Source organism: Ranitomeya imitator, chromosome 2 (genome assembly GCF_032444005.1).
Source record: "Ranitomeya imitator isolate aRanImi1 chromosome 2, aRanImi1.pri, whole genome shotgun sequence".
Classification (NCBI taxonomy): Eukaryota; Metazoa; Chordata; class Amphibia; order Anura; family Dendrobatidae; genus Ranitomeya; species Ranitomeya imitator.
In genome coordinates, this window is record NC_091283.1 from 183,405,541 (window position 1) to 183,418,684 (window position 13,144).

Genomic DNA, 13,144 nt, shown 5'->3' on the forward strand with positions numbered 1-13,144 from the left:
CTTTGTCCGGGAATAGCTCTTTACAGAAGAGATGGCTTCCTCCTTCAGCTTGATATTTCCCAATTTAGATCAGACGACTTGTTGTAACTTATGGCTCATTTGCGAAATTCCTTCATCTTACCTCTTAGGAGATCACATAAGTCTTGTGCCTCTAACAATGGCGCGGTTCTGATACCGTCATATTAATCTCTTGTGTATTAGACCAAGTAGCATAATGTATCACACCAGGCGGCTGGCATCTCTTATTGCTTTGCCTGGTCTGTGATCCATCAACTGTAAGCAATGTACTTATTGTTTCCTTCTCTAGGGAGATCCTGGATTGGCCGGTCTGACGGGTGTTCCTGGGCCCCTGGGTCGAAAGGTGAGTTGTTCACATTTACTGTTTATTTTTTTATAATGAGATTAGATAAATATTGCTGTTTTTGAACCCAATATTATGGCGAAGAGTGTATTTGAAATATGTCTTTGCTTTTCTACTCAAGTTTTGGTCTTTGGATTAGAGATCATCTTCACTGTTACGAGGAATGTGTCACGATGACTACCAAATTTTTTTTCTGCAAGTCTTTTGCACATTAGTACAGTCAATAAAGATTTTATTCCCTGTTATTCTTGCAAAAACAAATAATCCTGGCCTACAGCAGATCTCAAAGATCTTACTATGTTTCTCATTTTTCTAGCAGTTACAAGGTAATATTTTTCTAACTGGCAATGTATCTGTTTGCTGTTTTATAATCATCCCGCCCATGCTTACTTCCTCAGGGGTGGAGCTTGTGCTTATTCTGGCTGAACTGCAGTGTAAAGTATGGGGGAAACTTCAGAATTGACATGTATTCCCCTATTACTATTCAACAAAGTTGTAGTCATTAATCTTGGCTCTGGAAAAGCAGAGCTAAAAAAGCAATTCTGACTTAGGTAAAATAATAATGTTTGAAGGAAAGTTCACATTTTGTTTGGGCAACATGTCCGTGGCTCTGTCGGGCCTTCTGTCTAAATCTCTGAAAAATGAGATTCGTATGAAACCCCTAAGGCTACGTTCACATTTGCGTTCTGCCGGGCTGCGTCGGGTGCAGCCGCGGCGACGCATGCGCCCCCATATTTAACATGGGGGCGCATGGACATGCGTTTGCATGCGTTTTGCGATGCATGCGTTTTTTTTTGCCGCAAGCGTTAGGGCGCAGAGGACGCAGCAAGATGCATTTTTTTTGCATCCAAAATTCGGCAAAAAAGGACGCATGCGTTGCAAAACTATGCGTTTTAGCGTGCGTTTTTGTTTGCGTTGTGCGTTGCGTCGCCGACGCAATATCGCACAACGCAAATGTGAACATAGCCTAAAGGGGTTTAATGAGTCAGACAAAGTCACTTTGTGCTTTGATTGGCCTCTGTTTTAGATGTGCTTGCCTTCTTGAGGTGAGCACAAAAGTGATGTCGACGACTCTTTTTGCCTATCTCAAGAAGGTGGACACTGCTGAAGGTGAGGCCAGACAGAACACAAAGTCTCAGTAACGTTAATGGCCCAGGCTTCAAACGGGAGCCTTGATGGAGCCACTGATGTGTAACAAAAACCGCAATGTGAACATGCTCTAAGCCTGCATTAGACATCAACTGTAATGCAGTCTACCTGATTAGATTGTGGAATACGTCACTCAGTGTGTTGTCCGTGATTTTCATGGACCCACAGACTTGTATGGTGCTATTGTGATCCTTGACTCGGATAAAAAGCGTTCCTCTGGTTTTTTTACAGACCACTCTGTCTGCACCAAAAATACAGACATATCAACGGTCATATAGACTATGATGGATGCTCTGGGCTTAAATGTCCCTGGAAATGTTACGCATCTATGTAATGGTGCCATTGAAAAATATCAGTCATCCTGTAAAAAAAAAAAAAATAGCTATGGCTCTCAGTGGGCAAGGATGAAAAATAGGCAAGAAACTGCAGTGAAAAAATACCGCGGGCATGTGGATGAGATTTCTTCAAATCTCAGTAAAATGGTTGGTTCTGTAATCCCCGGTGGATTTCTTTACATCAATCTGAGCATCTTCAGATGGTGCAGGTGTTGTGGCTTTCAGTGTGGTTGTGATTTTTACAGGTTGATTTTCTTCTTCACCTGGGGGAAGAGAGAGCTAATGTTTCAGAAGTGGAAAATCCGCTCTGGCTATGTACGATCATCACCGGGATTATTTCTTCAATGACCGGCTATAATAATCCACAACCTCTGATGTTCGAGATCAGTCTGGTGTTGGATACTCGCTACTGTTACTGAATATCAGCTGATTGCTGCACTCAGCGTCTCTTAAGGCCTAATTCAGACGTCTGTTTTATATAATATATATATATATATATATGTGTGTGTGTATATAGATATATATATATATATATATATATATATATATATATATATATATATATATATGTGTATATATATATATATATATATATATATATATCTATGTCTGTGGTTTTTTTTCAGCCCGAGTCTGGGATCAAAAACACTTTTACCAGTCTATGGGTCTATGAAAATCTTAGCCAACACATGGATGTCATCGGTGTGCAATCCATGTGCTGTCTGTGATTAACATTGCAATGGCTAGGAGAAGATTTGCACATATTTTTAAGCTTATCAAAAAAATCACTGATGGCAAAAACTGACCAAACACACTGTGAAAATCTGATCCAAAACACTCATTAAAATCAATCGGTTTTCAGCATACAAAACAAATTACCGACATCTGAATGAGGCGGCCCAAAACTACGTACATCCTATTATTGTTTCCCATAATCAGCTGTATATCTTTGATAGTTGGGCATATGGGGAATGAAGGACTTGTCTTCCAGTCTGTTTATTACATTTTTATCATTCTTCGGCCAGTTTGAAGCCTTTAAGGAGCTCTTTACTGATTGTGCATGCTGCTTTTTGCTGGAGCAGAAAGTAATGAGCACATGGTTACTTATGCTAGCTTTTTATTTGAATGTTGATTGTTTCTGTCACACAAGAGTGAAAATCACACACATTAAGTATATAATAAGACTCACATGCAGTACATGCAGTATTTTTCGGACTAGAAGACGCACTTATTCCCAATGAAATTTTGGAGGCAAATGGGGGTGCGTATTATAGTTCGGATGTATTTACCAGGAGTCTCATCCCAGGCTGATGCGCACCAGTTTCGCACATGCTCAGTGGTGTGGGGGCTCCGCCAATATTTTGTGAAATCCAGGAGCCCCCCACATCCCAGGCTGATGCACAGCAGTTTTGGAGATGCTCGGTGGTGCAGGGGCTCCGCCGACATTTTGTGAAAGTCCGGATCCCCCCCGCACTTCCATTGCTGTAACGCTATGGTCTCTAGGAAAATGGCCACCGGAGGCAGCGCTTGTGTAGATTGAGATCTCGGGAGGCCAGATCTCGGTGCCGAGATCTCATTCTGCGCATGCACCGCCTCCAGTGGCCATTTTCCTGGAGACTACAGCAATTGAAGTGCGGGGGCTCCGGGCTTTCACAAAATGTCAGCGGAGCCCCCGCACCACCGAACATCGCCAAAACTGCCGCGCACCAGCCTAGGATGGATGTGTGGGCGCTTTCACAAAATGGCGGAGCCCCCGCACCACCGAACCTGCCGCACCAGCCTGGGATGAGTCAGATCATCGCTAGACCACCGAACACTTCCTGTGACCCACCCCGCTCCACCAGCGCTCTTGATCACTCCCTACCCCCCGGTAAGCTGAATTTGGACTGTAAGACGGACCCTCATTTGACGCATTCATTTTTTTCCCTATGTTTTTCTGAAAATTTGAGGTGCGTCTTATGGTCTGAAAAATATGGTATATAATATAGATGGCCACTAGGTAAGAGGGAAATGGTTCAATACCTCACAGATTTTTGGAGATTTGCCACCAAAGTAGGGGATTTTGTTAGGGAGAAAGATTATTTCTTTATGATAAATGTGTTGGGTTACCTGGTAAAGTAACCAGAAATGGTGGAGAGGGGTGGCCATGCTCTATTAGGGCAGTCCGGGTATCCGACAGGTGTCATTACGGCAGGTGTGATGGGAGGTAATTCATCTATAGGAGGCCACTAGTCCGGGGAAAGAACAGGTGCTGTTATCATGTGAGAGGATTCCTGGTGATACCTGCCGTAAAGAGGACAGGTGGTGTGGACTTTGTGTGTTTTATGAGTGGTGTCAGGCATTAGGTCTTCACCCCGGCAGCCAGAAAAGTTCTCTGTGTAGTCAGAAGTGGGCAGACATAGGATCTGTCCAACTCTGCTACTACATGATGTATACATTTTTTGTTAAAAATTATAATGTTGGTTTCACAAAGAAATTTGTGTAACGCAAATTTTTTTGCAAATCAATGTAGCAACTGCTTCCAAATCCACACATTAAATGTGGATTATGATCCGGATTCACTGCGGATTTCACCCTTTCTACATTGGAATTTGTAAAATCTGTAACCAGATCAGCGTTCTGTATATTTGAACCCCCGCCCTTTATAGACTTTGGGGCTGTTCACATTTGTTATTTTGTGAACTTGTCTGAAAATGAAAAAAATAAAAATGGAAACCTGTCCATTTTTGATCCTATCCAAATCAAATCAATGGGTCCATCAAGAAAAAAATGACAGCACACTTGTGTCATCTAAGTGCTGTCGATATTTTACTGTTCAGTGGCTATGACAAGCTTGTCATTTTTTTTTTTTTGCATGAGATAAGAAGCAGATGCCACACTGATGGTAAAAAGGGACATACAAACCGAACATCCAGCGCACTGATGAAAAGCAGTCTTTTGCCCTTATCCAAAAGAAAATGTCTAGTGCATTAGATGAAATTCACATAGATGTATTTTGGGGTAGTTTGCACAACAGACTGCACATCGACATTGTTCGATATTTCATCTAATTTTTTATTTGTATGCAATTTGTTTTTATTCATCAGCAGTTATGAATCTGTATTTGGTCTTGTAAATTTTAATATGTTAAAGGATTGCAATCTTTCAATAAAAATTGGATGTTATACGGCTGATCTGGATGGGATCTGGGGTTTTGTTTTTTTTTTTTTAGCACCCATAGACTTGAATAGGCGAGGCTCATCCAACATACGGAAGAATCTAACGAGTTTTTTTGTGCTATGTCTGCAGTCAGGAGAATGAATTTACTACTGGATAGTGTGATTTTATATAATCTGCATTTGACTTCTGGTCTGTAGTCTTTCAGTAAATGCTTATTAACTGCTTATGTGACGTTTTCTTCTTTTCAGGGACAGAAGGGTTATCCCGGACCTCAAGGTCATCCTGGTGATCCGGTAAGACGATCGCTGTCTGGGTAAATTTATTTATGTCAGTTAATTACAGGTGACTACGAATTGACATAAGAGCAGAGTTTAATAAAGGAGGGTCATAAACGTCCATCTCCTCTGCTGGATTTGGAATCATTTAGCATTTATAGTGCCCAGGTCATATAAAAGCTTGATGTATGGCTCCTAATCCTGTGCAGAGTAGCTGTCTCGGGAGGATCTTTACTACCTGAGTGGTTGCAGTATTAGGGCTGCTGCTTCCCTGTCTATATCCAGTCTCTGGAGTCCCCTGAAAATGACAGCCAGGAATACTTTTTTTAGAACTCTACAAAATAAATGTGTGTTATTCGATGTGACGTTAGTGGAAATCGCCAGTACTCAGGGTGGGGGGGTGTGCCTAATCCATTCATTAACTCTTCCAATTCCGCTCTGCACTGCTTCCCAGTGGCAGGATTAATGTGGACACTGTAGCCCCCTTGTTCCTCCACACTCCCCCCTTCATGTTTGGATAAGTTCGGCTGTGTGAAGATGGAAATGAATAGTAGGGTTGTTTCAAGACAGGCCATTGACTCTTTAAAGCATCTTGGCAGAGAAAGCAAAGGCCTCCAGACCATTCCATGTGTTATAGATAAAGGTTTCGCTGACACCTCAGAGGAACCCTTCAGATTTCAGTTTTTGGGTAGTAAAGGAAGGATAGGTCCTTGTTGTGGACTCTCTTTTGGCTTGTAAAGGGTTAATCTTAATCATCAATGAGTATTCATGAAGCTGCCGTTTATTTCTTTTGCAGGGGGAACATGGACCTGAAGGAAGTCCAGGGGCCAAAGGTTATCCTGGCAGGCAGGTGCAGTAAATCTTACCATGCTGTGAGCAGGTTACCTCTGCAGGGTTCTGGGTAATTTTGAGATATTCAGGTAGTTTTTGTATGTAGACAATGCTGAAATGTTTTCTTAATTTTACCTATGACTTGAACCACTAGGTAACAAACTTTAATATATATTCTGCATTCTCTCACTGCCTTGTGTGGTGGTCCCTGAGTCATCTAACTGGGCAGCAGAGCTGAATATCCATTATTATATCAGTTTGCGGATCTGAATTCATAGGTCTGCAGTTCTAAGGATCTCTGGGAACATTTACCTACTTACAGTATATAGGAATGATATTGGATGCACATTTATAAGCTGCACTATTCTTATTTAAAGCACTAATGGTAAGACACCACGTTGTGGGATTTGTTCTCGCGTCATTGTACAGTAAAATCCGCCTATTCATATCTCCGTTTTTCATTTCTGGTGTTCTGCTCCATCATGGGAGCCGAAACAACCAAAATAAAGGTGATGTTACATGACTGACCACATTCACTATAATGGGGTGAGCAGCTCATTCTACTGTTTTATTTGGGTTCTTATTTATTTTTATTTTTTTGCAGAATCCCTGCATGTTCAAAACTTCATCCACATTTACTGTAATTTGCTGCAAACTTGCAGCTCAGTAATTGGCTGGGGTTAGATAGCAACTCTGGCTGTGATATAGATCAGGTGGCCAAAGTTCACAACGTAATGTATGTGAATGGGGTCGGATCGCAATAAGCAAGTCACAAAAAGTCATAAGCAGTTGGATTTCTGTGACTAGGGGTTGCAGTGCGACCCCATTCACCTGCTTCGCCTTGCAATTATTTGACGCGTGATCCGTCTTCTAACCTTCGCCTAAAACCACAGCAAAGGCACTGCATCTTAATATGGCCTTAAGCTACGTAATAGATTTGTTGCTTTATCCTGGTGTGAATTCTGAATGGAAAATGTATAATGCTTGTCCAATTCTAATTCACACATATTGAGATAAAAATCTTTCCTCTTCTCTAGAAGATAACCTGTAGCATCGTTCATCCAGAGCCGCCTGGTTCCCAAATAGAAAGTCATTACTACACACATTGTTGTGTCTGCCATGTAAAATAACTGGATAATGTTACCCCAGATGTCTTGTGGATGAAAAACGATCTACATAACGCCATTAATAACAATAGTGCAGCTTGATGGTCAAGACTTTGCCAATTTGTATTTCCATATGAAACAGAAACAGATGTCCATAAAAAGCGGAGCTCAGACAGGATATCAATGTGTCTCTCCAGATTACATTGTATCTCTCGCTGGATAGGCTCCAAAGCAGAATATTTCACATTTCAGCTATGTAGTTTTCTGCATTGAGATAAAGTATAGATTCCAATGTTACAGCTTGTTGCCAGCTCAGTCTTCTGCTACATTGAGGCAGATTTCTTAATTTCTATCTAAATACAGCTTAAAACTAGACCTCTGCCAGGCTGATCGCAGTGGTACACACTGACCTGGTATATCTTGTGAGAAACTTTTCTTTTCATCAGGACACTTTTAGTTGGCTTACTTACCGTAACTAATTTTGTAGAACAATCACATAGGTATACCAATATTTTGCATTAAAATGATGACACGTTATTAATTCAGCGCATTTAATATTCCACTCCAGCACATTCCGTTTTCTAGCTATTGCTGTATGATCCCTGCTTTTCATGCCTGATACTACCCTAGTCTGAATGCTACTGGTGCCATTATATCAAGGTCCTTTCTCACACCCAGTACTGTTGCACATTGTGACTTTTCCTCTTTACTTTGGCCACAATAAAAGGCTCCATGTAATGAATATTGTCCATAACTTGCCTCTCTATATACCTAATAGGTCTTAAAGGTAAGGACTATTGTCTTGAGAATACTCTTTTAAAGGAAACCTTACAATGGACATTTAATTTACACGGAGTACCTCCTCCAATTGGTGCTGTTCAACTGATTCCGGAACAGCTTTTCCTTTTTTTCTTTTCTGCCACTTCGTTACAAAGCCTTGCCCCCTCCCCCCCCCCCCCAGCAATAAAGATATTAATTATCCCTTTAACCAATGAGCGTCTGCCACCTCATTTCTCTGTGAGCGCGGCCATGTTTTGATTGGCCAGTCCCAGAGGAGAAAAGGCAAATGGAAAATTTGCATCTTTATTTCTAAGGGGCATAACTTTGGAACTGGGGGGCAAAAAAGAAAAACTGTTCCAGAATTAGAGGAGCAGAAGCAATTGGAGGAGGTTCTCGGTTTAAATGGACAAATCCAGTGACGGATCCTTTTTAAATGGATATCATGAAAGGGCTGCTTTCCCGATGGCCATGCTGGAGCTGATCACCGTCCGATAAACAGAACTTAAAGGGAATCCCTCACCCCCAGAAATTCCCCAGTTGATCCACTCTCTGCTCGGGGTCATATAGGGCAGTCCTGACATTCTATGGTACACGTCCTGTGTAATGTTCATATACGGCAATGGGTATATAAGCCCCATATATATATTTTTTTATTGCCCAACTTGCTTACGGTAAATCTGTTGGTTCAGTCACCATTAATCTGGTATCAGCTAAAGACTGAAGATTAGAAGCTTTGGAAAATATCCCTTTTTGTTTCCTTTAAAAAAGACCCCACAAAAATTAGTTTCCGTAAAATAATGAAAGTAAAAGAAATGTGGACACATGGCATACTGATTTATTTAGATATGATATGAACAAGACGGGTGGTCTCTGACAACTTTATGATATGACTTGCTAATGGTACTCTGTGACAGTTCTGAATATGTTTCCTTTTTCTCTTTTTGTGTCTTTTCTCCAGGGATTACCAGGACCGATAGGAGCTCCAGGACCAAAGGGAAGTCGGGTTAGTGTCACAACCCTACACTTGCACCATTTGTAGCCCAACTATGTAACCTCTCTGTATGAGAGATGAACAGACACCTCTACAAGAGCTCAGTGAATAGATTGGAAACGGTACCATGAATAAGCTTGTCTAGATTGTAGATCCATGGCTATGTTTGTCATGGTGAAGTATCAGTATGGAGTCATGCTGAATCAGTCCGATGACATCTAGAAGTTGTGTCATTGCACTCTGGTTTGGGTCCTGAGTTATATTTAAGATAAGTATCTGTGTGTGTTAGATATCTAAGCCCTAATACTTGAATTCATGCTTTCGTGATATTGTGTATTTTTATTTCAGTCCTGTTAAATGGTTGCCAACATGGACAGATACTGTAATTACATTAGGCATTGAGAGTCAAGAATTGGATTTCCATTTATAGCCTATCTCCATGAAGAAAAATGTTTGTCTCTGAAGTTTTTGTATTTAAGTATTGTACATTCCCCCCCCTACAAACCTATATATCTATCTGCTCAGCTTCAACAGCCCTTTTTGATTCTCCCACAGGTCGTAGTGCATAGTCAATGCCACACGTTCCTTTTAACAACCAATATTGACATTTCTATTTAATTTTGATGCATTTTTTTTGTTTGTATTTTTTGCAGCAATTTTTTTTTTTTTAATTATGATAAATGATTTTTTCCCTGAAATTTCTCCTCTATATGAAAGCTAAAATCGTAGGTGATGCCCAGTTATTCATTACATGTCTGTCAGATGTCACTTTCTAGTGCCGGTTAGTTGCTGTGGATTGTTGTGAACTCTTTTCTTTTTTTTATTTTCATTAGTTTTCATACAGATGCATGATACATTTTGAAAATATGTTTATATGTGTTTTGTTTCGGTATTTGGTTTTATGGTTGCATTTTGTGTCATTAATAACCCTTTGCTTCCTAGTGGGGGGATGATTTCCACTTTCTTGTACCCAAAAAAGCTCTTTAGAAGTTAAGCTGCTATCCCTGTAATTATAGAAATCAGCCGGGTTTCTCAGTTTTTCCAACCAGTCACTTTGGAGACGTCGACTCTTTAATCTACGGCAATAATTGTACTCGCATCACACGGCTCGGAGTCGAGAAACCGTTAGCAGAGCATTAAGAACACATCTTGAGGCCATATGCAAATGAGACTTCTAGGATTTCATCTTTCGCCCTGATTCCTGTCACTGGGTTTCTAAGACTCACAGCGAGCAGACTTTAAGACTTTTTATAAGGCGATGATCGCAGCACTCCTGTCCCTGTTATGTTAGCTTTGTCACCCGGTCCGCACTTTAACATCGGACGAGCTCCAGGGCAGATGTTACTAATTCAATACCAGACAGTAAAAAATCACTGATATTATAAGCTCTTAAAGGGCCAGCAATGTTAACGTTTCAGATTGAGATGTAAAATAATCCATATGTGTCTATTGGTGGCAAGTAAAAGCTCTTCTTCTCTTTCATCAGCTTTTTTTTTTGTGCAGCGAGAATTCAGAATGCAATGTCGTTTAGTAGGAGTTTGCAGCATTTAAGAACATATGGCTTTCCACAGCTGTGGTTTTATTAGCTGCTATTATGTATAACTCTTGAGATTATATATATTCCACTATTACATGTTTGGTAACATGAACAATGATACTTTTAGATAGGCCAACTAGTGTTTCCATATTACAGTAATTCTCCATTAGGTGCCAATATCACCCATTAAGATAATTTCGTTGCCAGTATTTGGTGGAATCACCTGTATGACAAGGAAGCAGTCGCAGGCTGCATTTATGGCCGCTGCCGGGCACAGGTGGTATAGACAGTCTGGGCGGATGTCTAGGCATCTGTCCAGTAGAAAATGCCATTGCAGAAAAAAAAAGACATATTTGTTTTGTTTTTTTGTGTGTGAAATAAATTGTATGCAGACATATACAGGCCAGGCAGATACCAAAGGCTTGGTTTGTGGCCTCAGCCTGGTAAATGGAAGCCTATGAGAAAGTTAAAGTACATATTGAGCAAAGCTCCCTATACATGGTTGGTTTAGACTGAGCGCACAGAGTGTGGATTTAGATTTAGACCACCAGTTTGTTAGAGGCTTTACCCACTGGTAAAAAGAAACGGTCCAGAGTGAGATTCCCTCCTAAAAACCTAAATGGGAAAACTTCATGAATTACAATCGCTATATAATTTGGTTTTATGATTCCTAACTTTCAAAATATGTTAATTAAAAAAAAAAAAGTGTGCCCTTAAGGAGGGTAAACGTCTTCTGTAGCTGTCAGTTTGATGCGAATAATAGATTGGGCATGTTGAAATTCATCATGCCAACCCTTTTTTTTTTTTAAATTCCTGCCATCATGTGGAAGGAAAGTGGGTCAGTAGAGCCCTATACACATAACATAGTTGGTCAATCCTTCCAAAATTATCAGATTAGGCAGCCTTTGCTCTGACGTGCATTGCCTATAAAAGTTCATTGAGAATGATAGGGTTAGCTTTCCCTTTCCATATCATAAGTCCAGCCTTCTTGAAAAGAAGCAGTGAAACTAAGCCGTGCACCGCAGCTAATATCTACGATCTGGAACTTATTACAAATGAATTAAATGAGAATCTGTCTAATCTCATTTTCCGATACCCCCATTTTTTTTTTTTCCTCCTTTGGATGAACTTGAAGATTAGCGGCAGAAGTGAATGGGCTGCCTTGTCCTGCCTCAAGTTGATAAAGTGACTGAGCCATTGGGGGGGAACATAAAAGGCTCAAGCACTTTATTAATTTGCAGCATAAAGCAGAGTCCTGACGTATTTTATGTCTTTACTGTCAGGTTATCGGAATTGCTGAGCTCAGGGACTCTGCTCCATAGAATTGGTTTATTTCATATTAATAGCAGGCAAAAGCTTTGATTGTGTATTGATGTTTCTTTGCAATGACTAACAGCAAAAGGATGATGTCAGCTTTGTCTCCACTAACCCTTAACTAGCATTTATCACTGCAGGTCCTTGTAGGCTGCGCGCCCAGGCTCCCTTCTGCATACCATGGTCCCTGGTGTGAGGGTATGTGCCCTTGGACTACATCGTGGAAGCCAGCACCATGCAGTCCATGGGCATATACACTTGCCTCAAGGTTTATCTCATCATGGAGGGATGCAGCCCAGCGCTGGAGGAGAAGTGGCCACCATCGAGAGATTGATGCCCAAGCAGGCAGGAAGCGAAGCATTCAGAACCTCAATGTAACATTGTGTTTCTCTTTTCATCTTAGGGCTATATTGGCCTTCCAGGATTATTCGGGTTGCCTGGAGCTGATGGAGAACGCGTAAGTGCATCCTAATTATCTAGAAAACACAGTTCGGATGCTCTTTTAATTCACCCTGTTTTCAAGTCTCATTGGATGCATTTAATTGAAAACGTAAGGGTGATGATATAGGCAGCCATATTGAAATATGAGCCAATGTTCAATCTGTTGCATAAGTATTAGTAGTCATTCCCTCTTACAATGAAGTTTGTGTCCGGTGCCCCTTTCTCCTATCCTCACTATATGCCCTGAGTGCAGTCACCCAGACTAATATTACCAAACAAAAAACACTACACCACAATGCCTCTACCCAGTGCCCATCACTGCACAAAAGTCTTCAAAATGCTACATCACCTTATATCTCATCCCCTCCTTTCTGTCTAACACCCTACCCATTCTCTATATTTGCCAACAATCTTGGACTAACCATAAAATTAACCTTCTATCTCCAAATCTTTTATTATGCTGCACCTGTTCTCTGGAATGCGCTACCCTGGACAATCAGAACTGCTTTCTGATGCTTCTACGATGGAAATGCACATTTCCAGCAATGTCTGGAAATTATATCAGAACTCTTAACAGATACAAATACATTCCCTAACCTTGAAATCCCCACCAGTGTCGTGCTGACATTGTACTAGTGACCCTGACTCCATTAGTGATAATTTGGCAATACTACAGTGCAGTAATGCTCTATGTCTTGCCACTGATCTCTGTCCACCACCGTACCTGTTCTCCATGTTCTACCGATGATGTAAAATTAAACATGGGTTTATGCAACCACATTTGCAGACTGCGTTTAACGTTCTGTAATAGATTGTCTTGGGCGCAGGGGCTGCCATTGTTCTCAGCAGCACGACTAATGTTTAC

The 13,144-nt window shown here is 40.9% G+C and overlaps 1 protein-coding gene across 1 annotated transcript in view; it reads left to right on the forward strand.

Moving 5' to 3' along the window:
- COL27A1 (collagen type XXVII alpha 1 chain) overlaps nt 1-13,144 on the forward strand; it is a 407,011-nt gene that overhangs the window by 84,038 nt on the left and 309,829 nt on the right. The window contains exons 7-11 of the mRNA XM_069748227.1: nt 308-361; nt 5,253-5,297; nt 6,076-6,129; nt 8,955-8,999; nt 12,242-12,295. Of these exons, the coding sequence (XP_069604328.1) occupies nt 308-361; nt 5,253-5,297; nt 6,076-6,129; nt 8,955-8,999; nt 12,242-12,295 (252 nt within the window). The remainder of the gene's footprint in view (nt 1-307; nt 362-5,252; nt 5,298-6,075; nt 6,130-8,954; nt 9,000-12,241; nt 12,296-13,144) is intronic.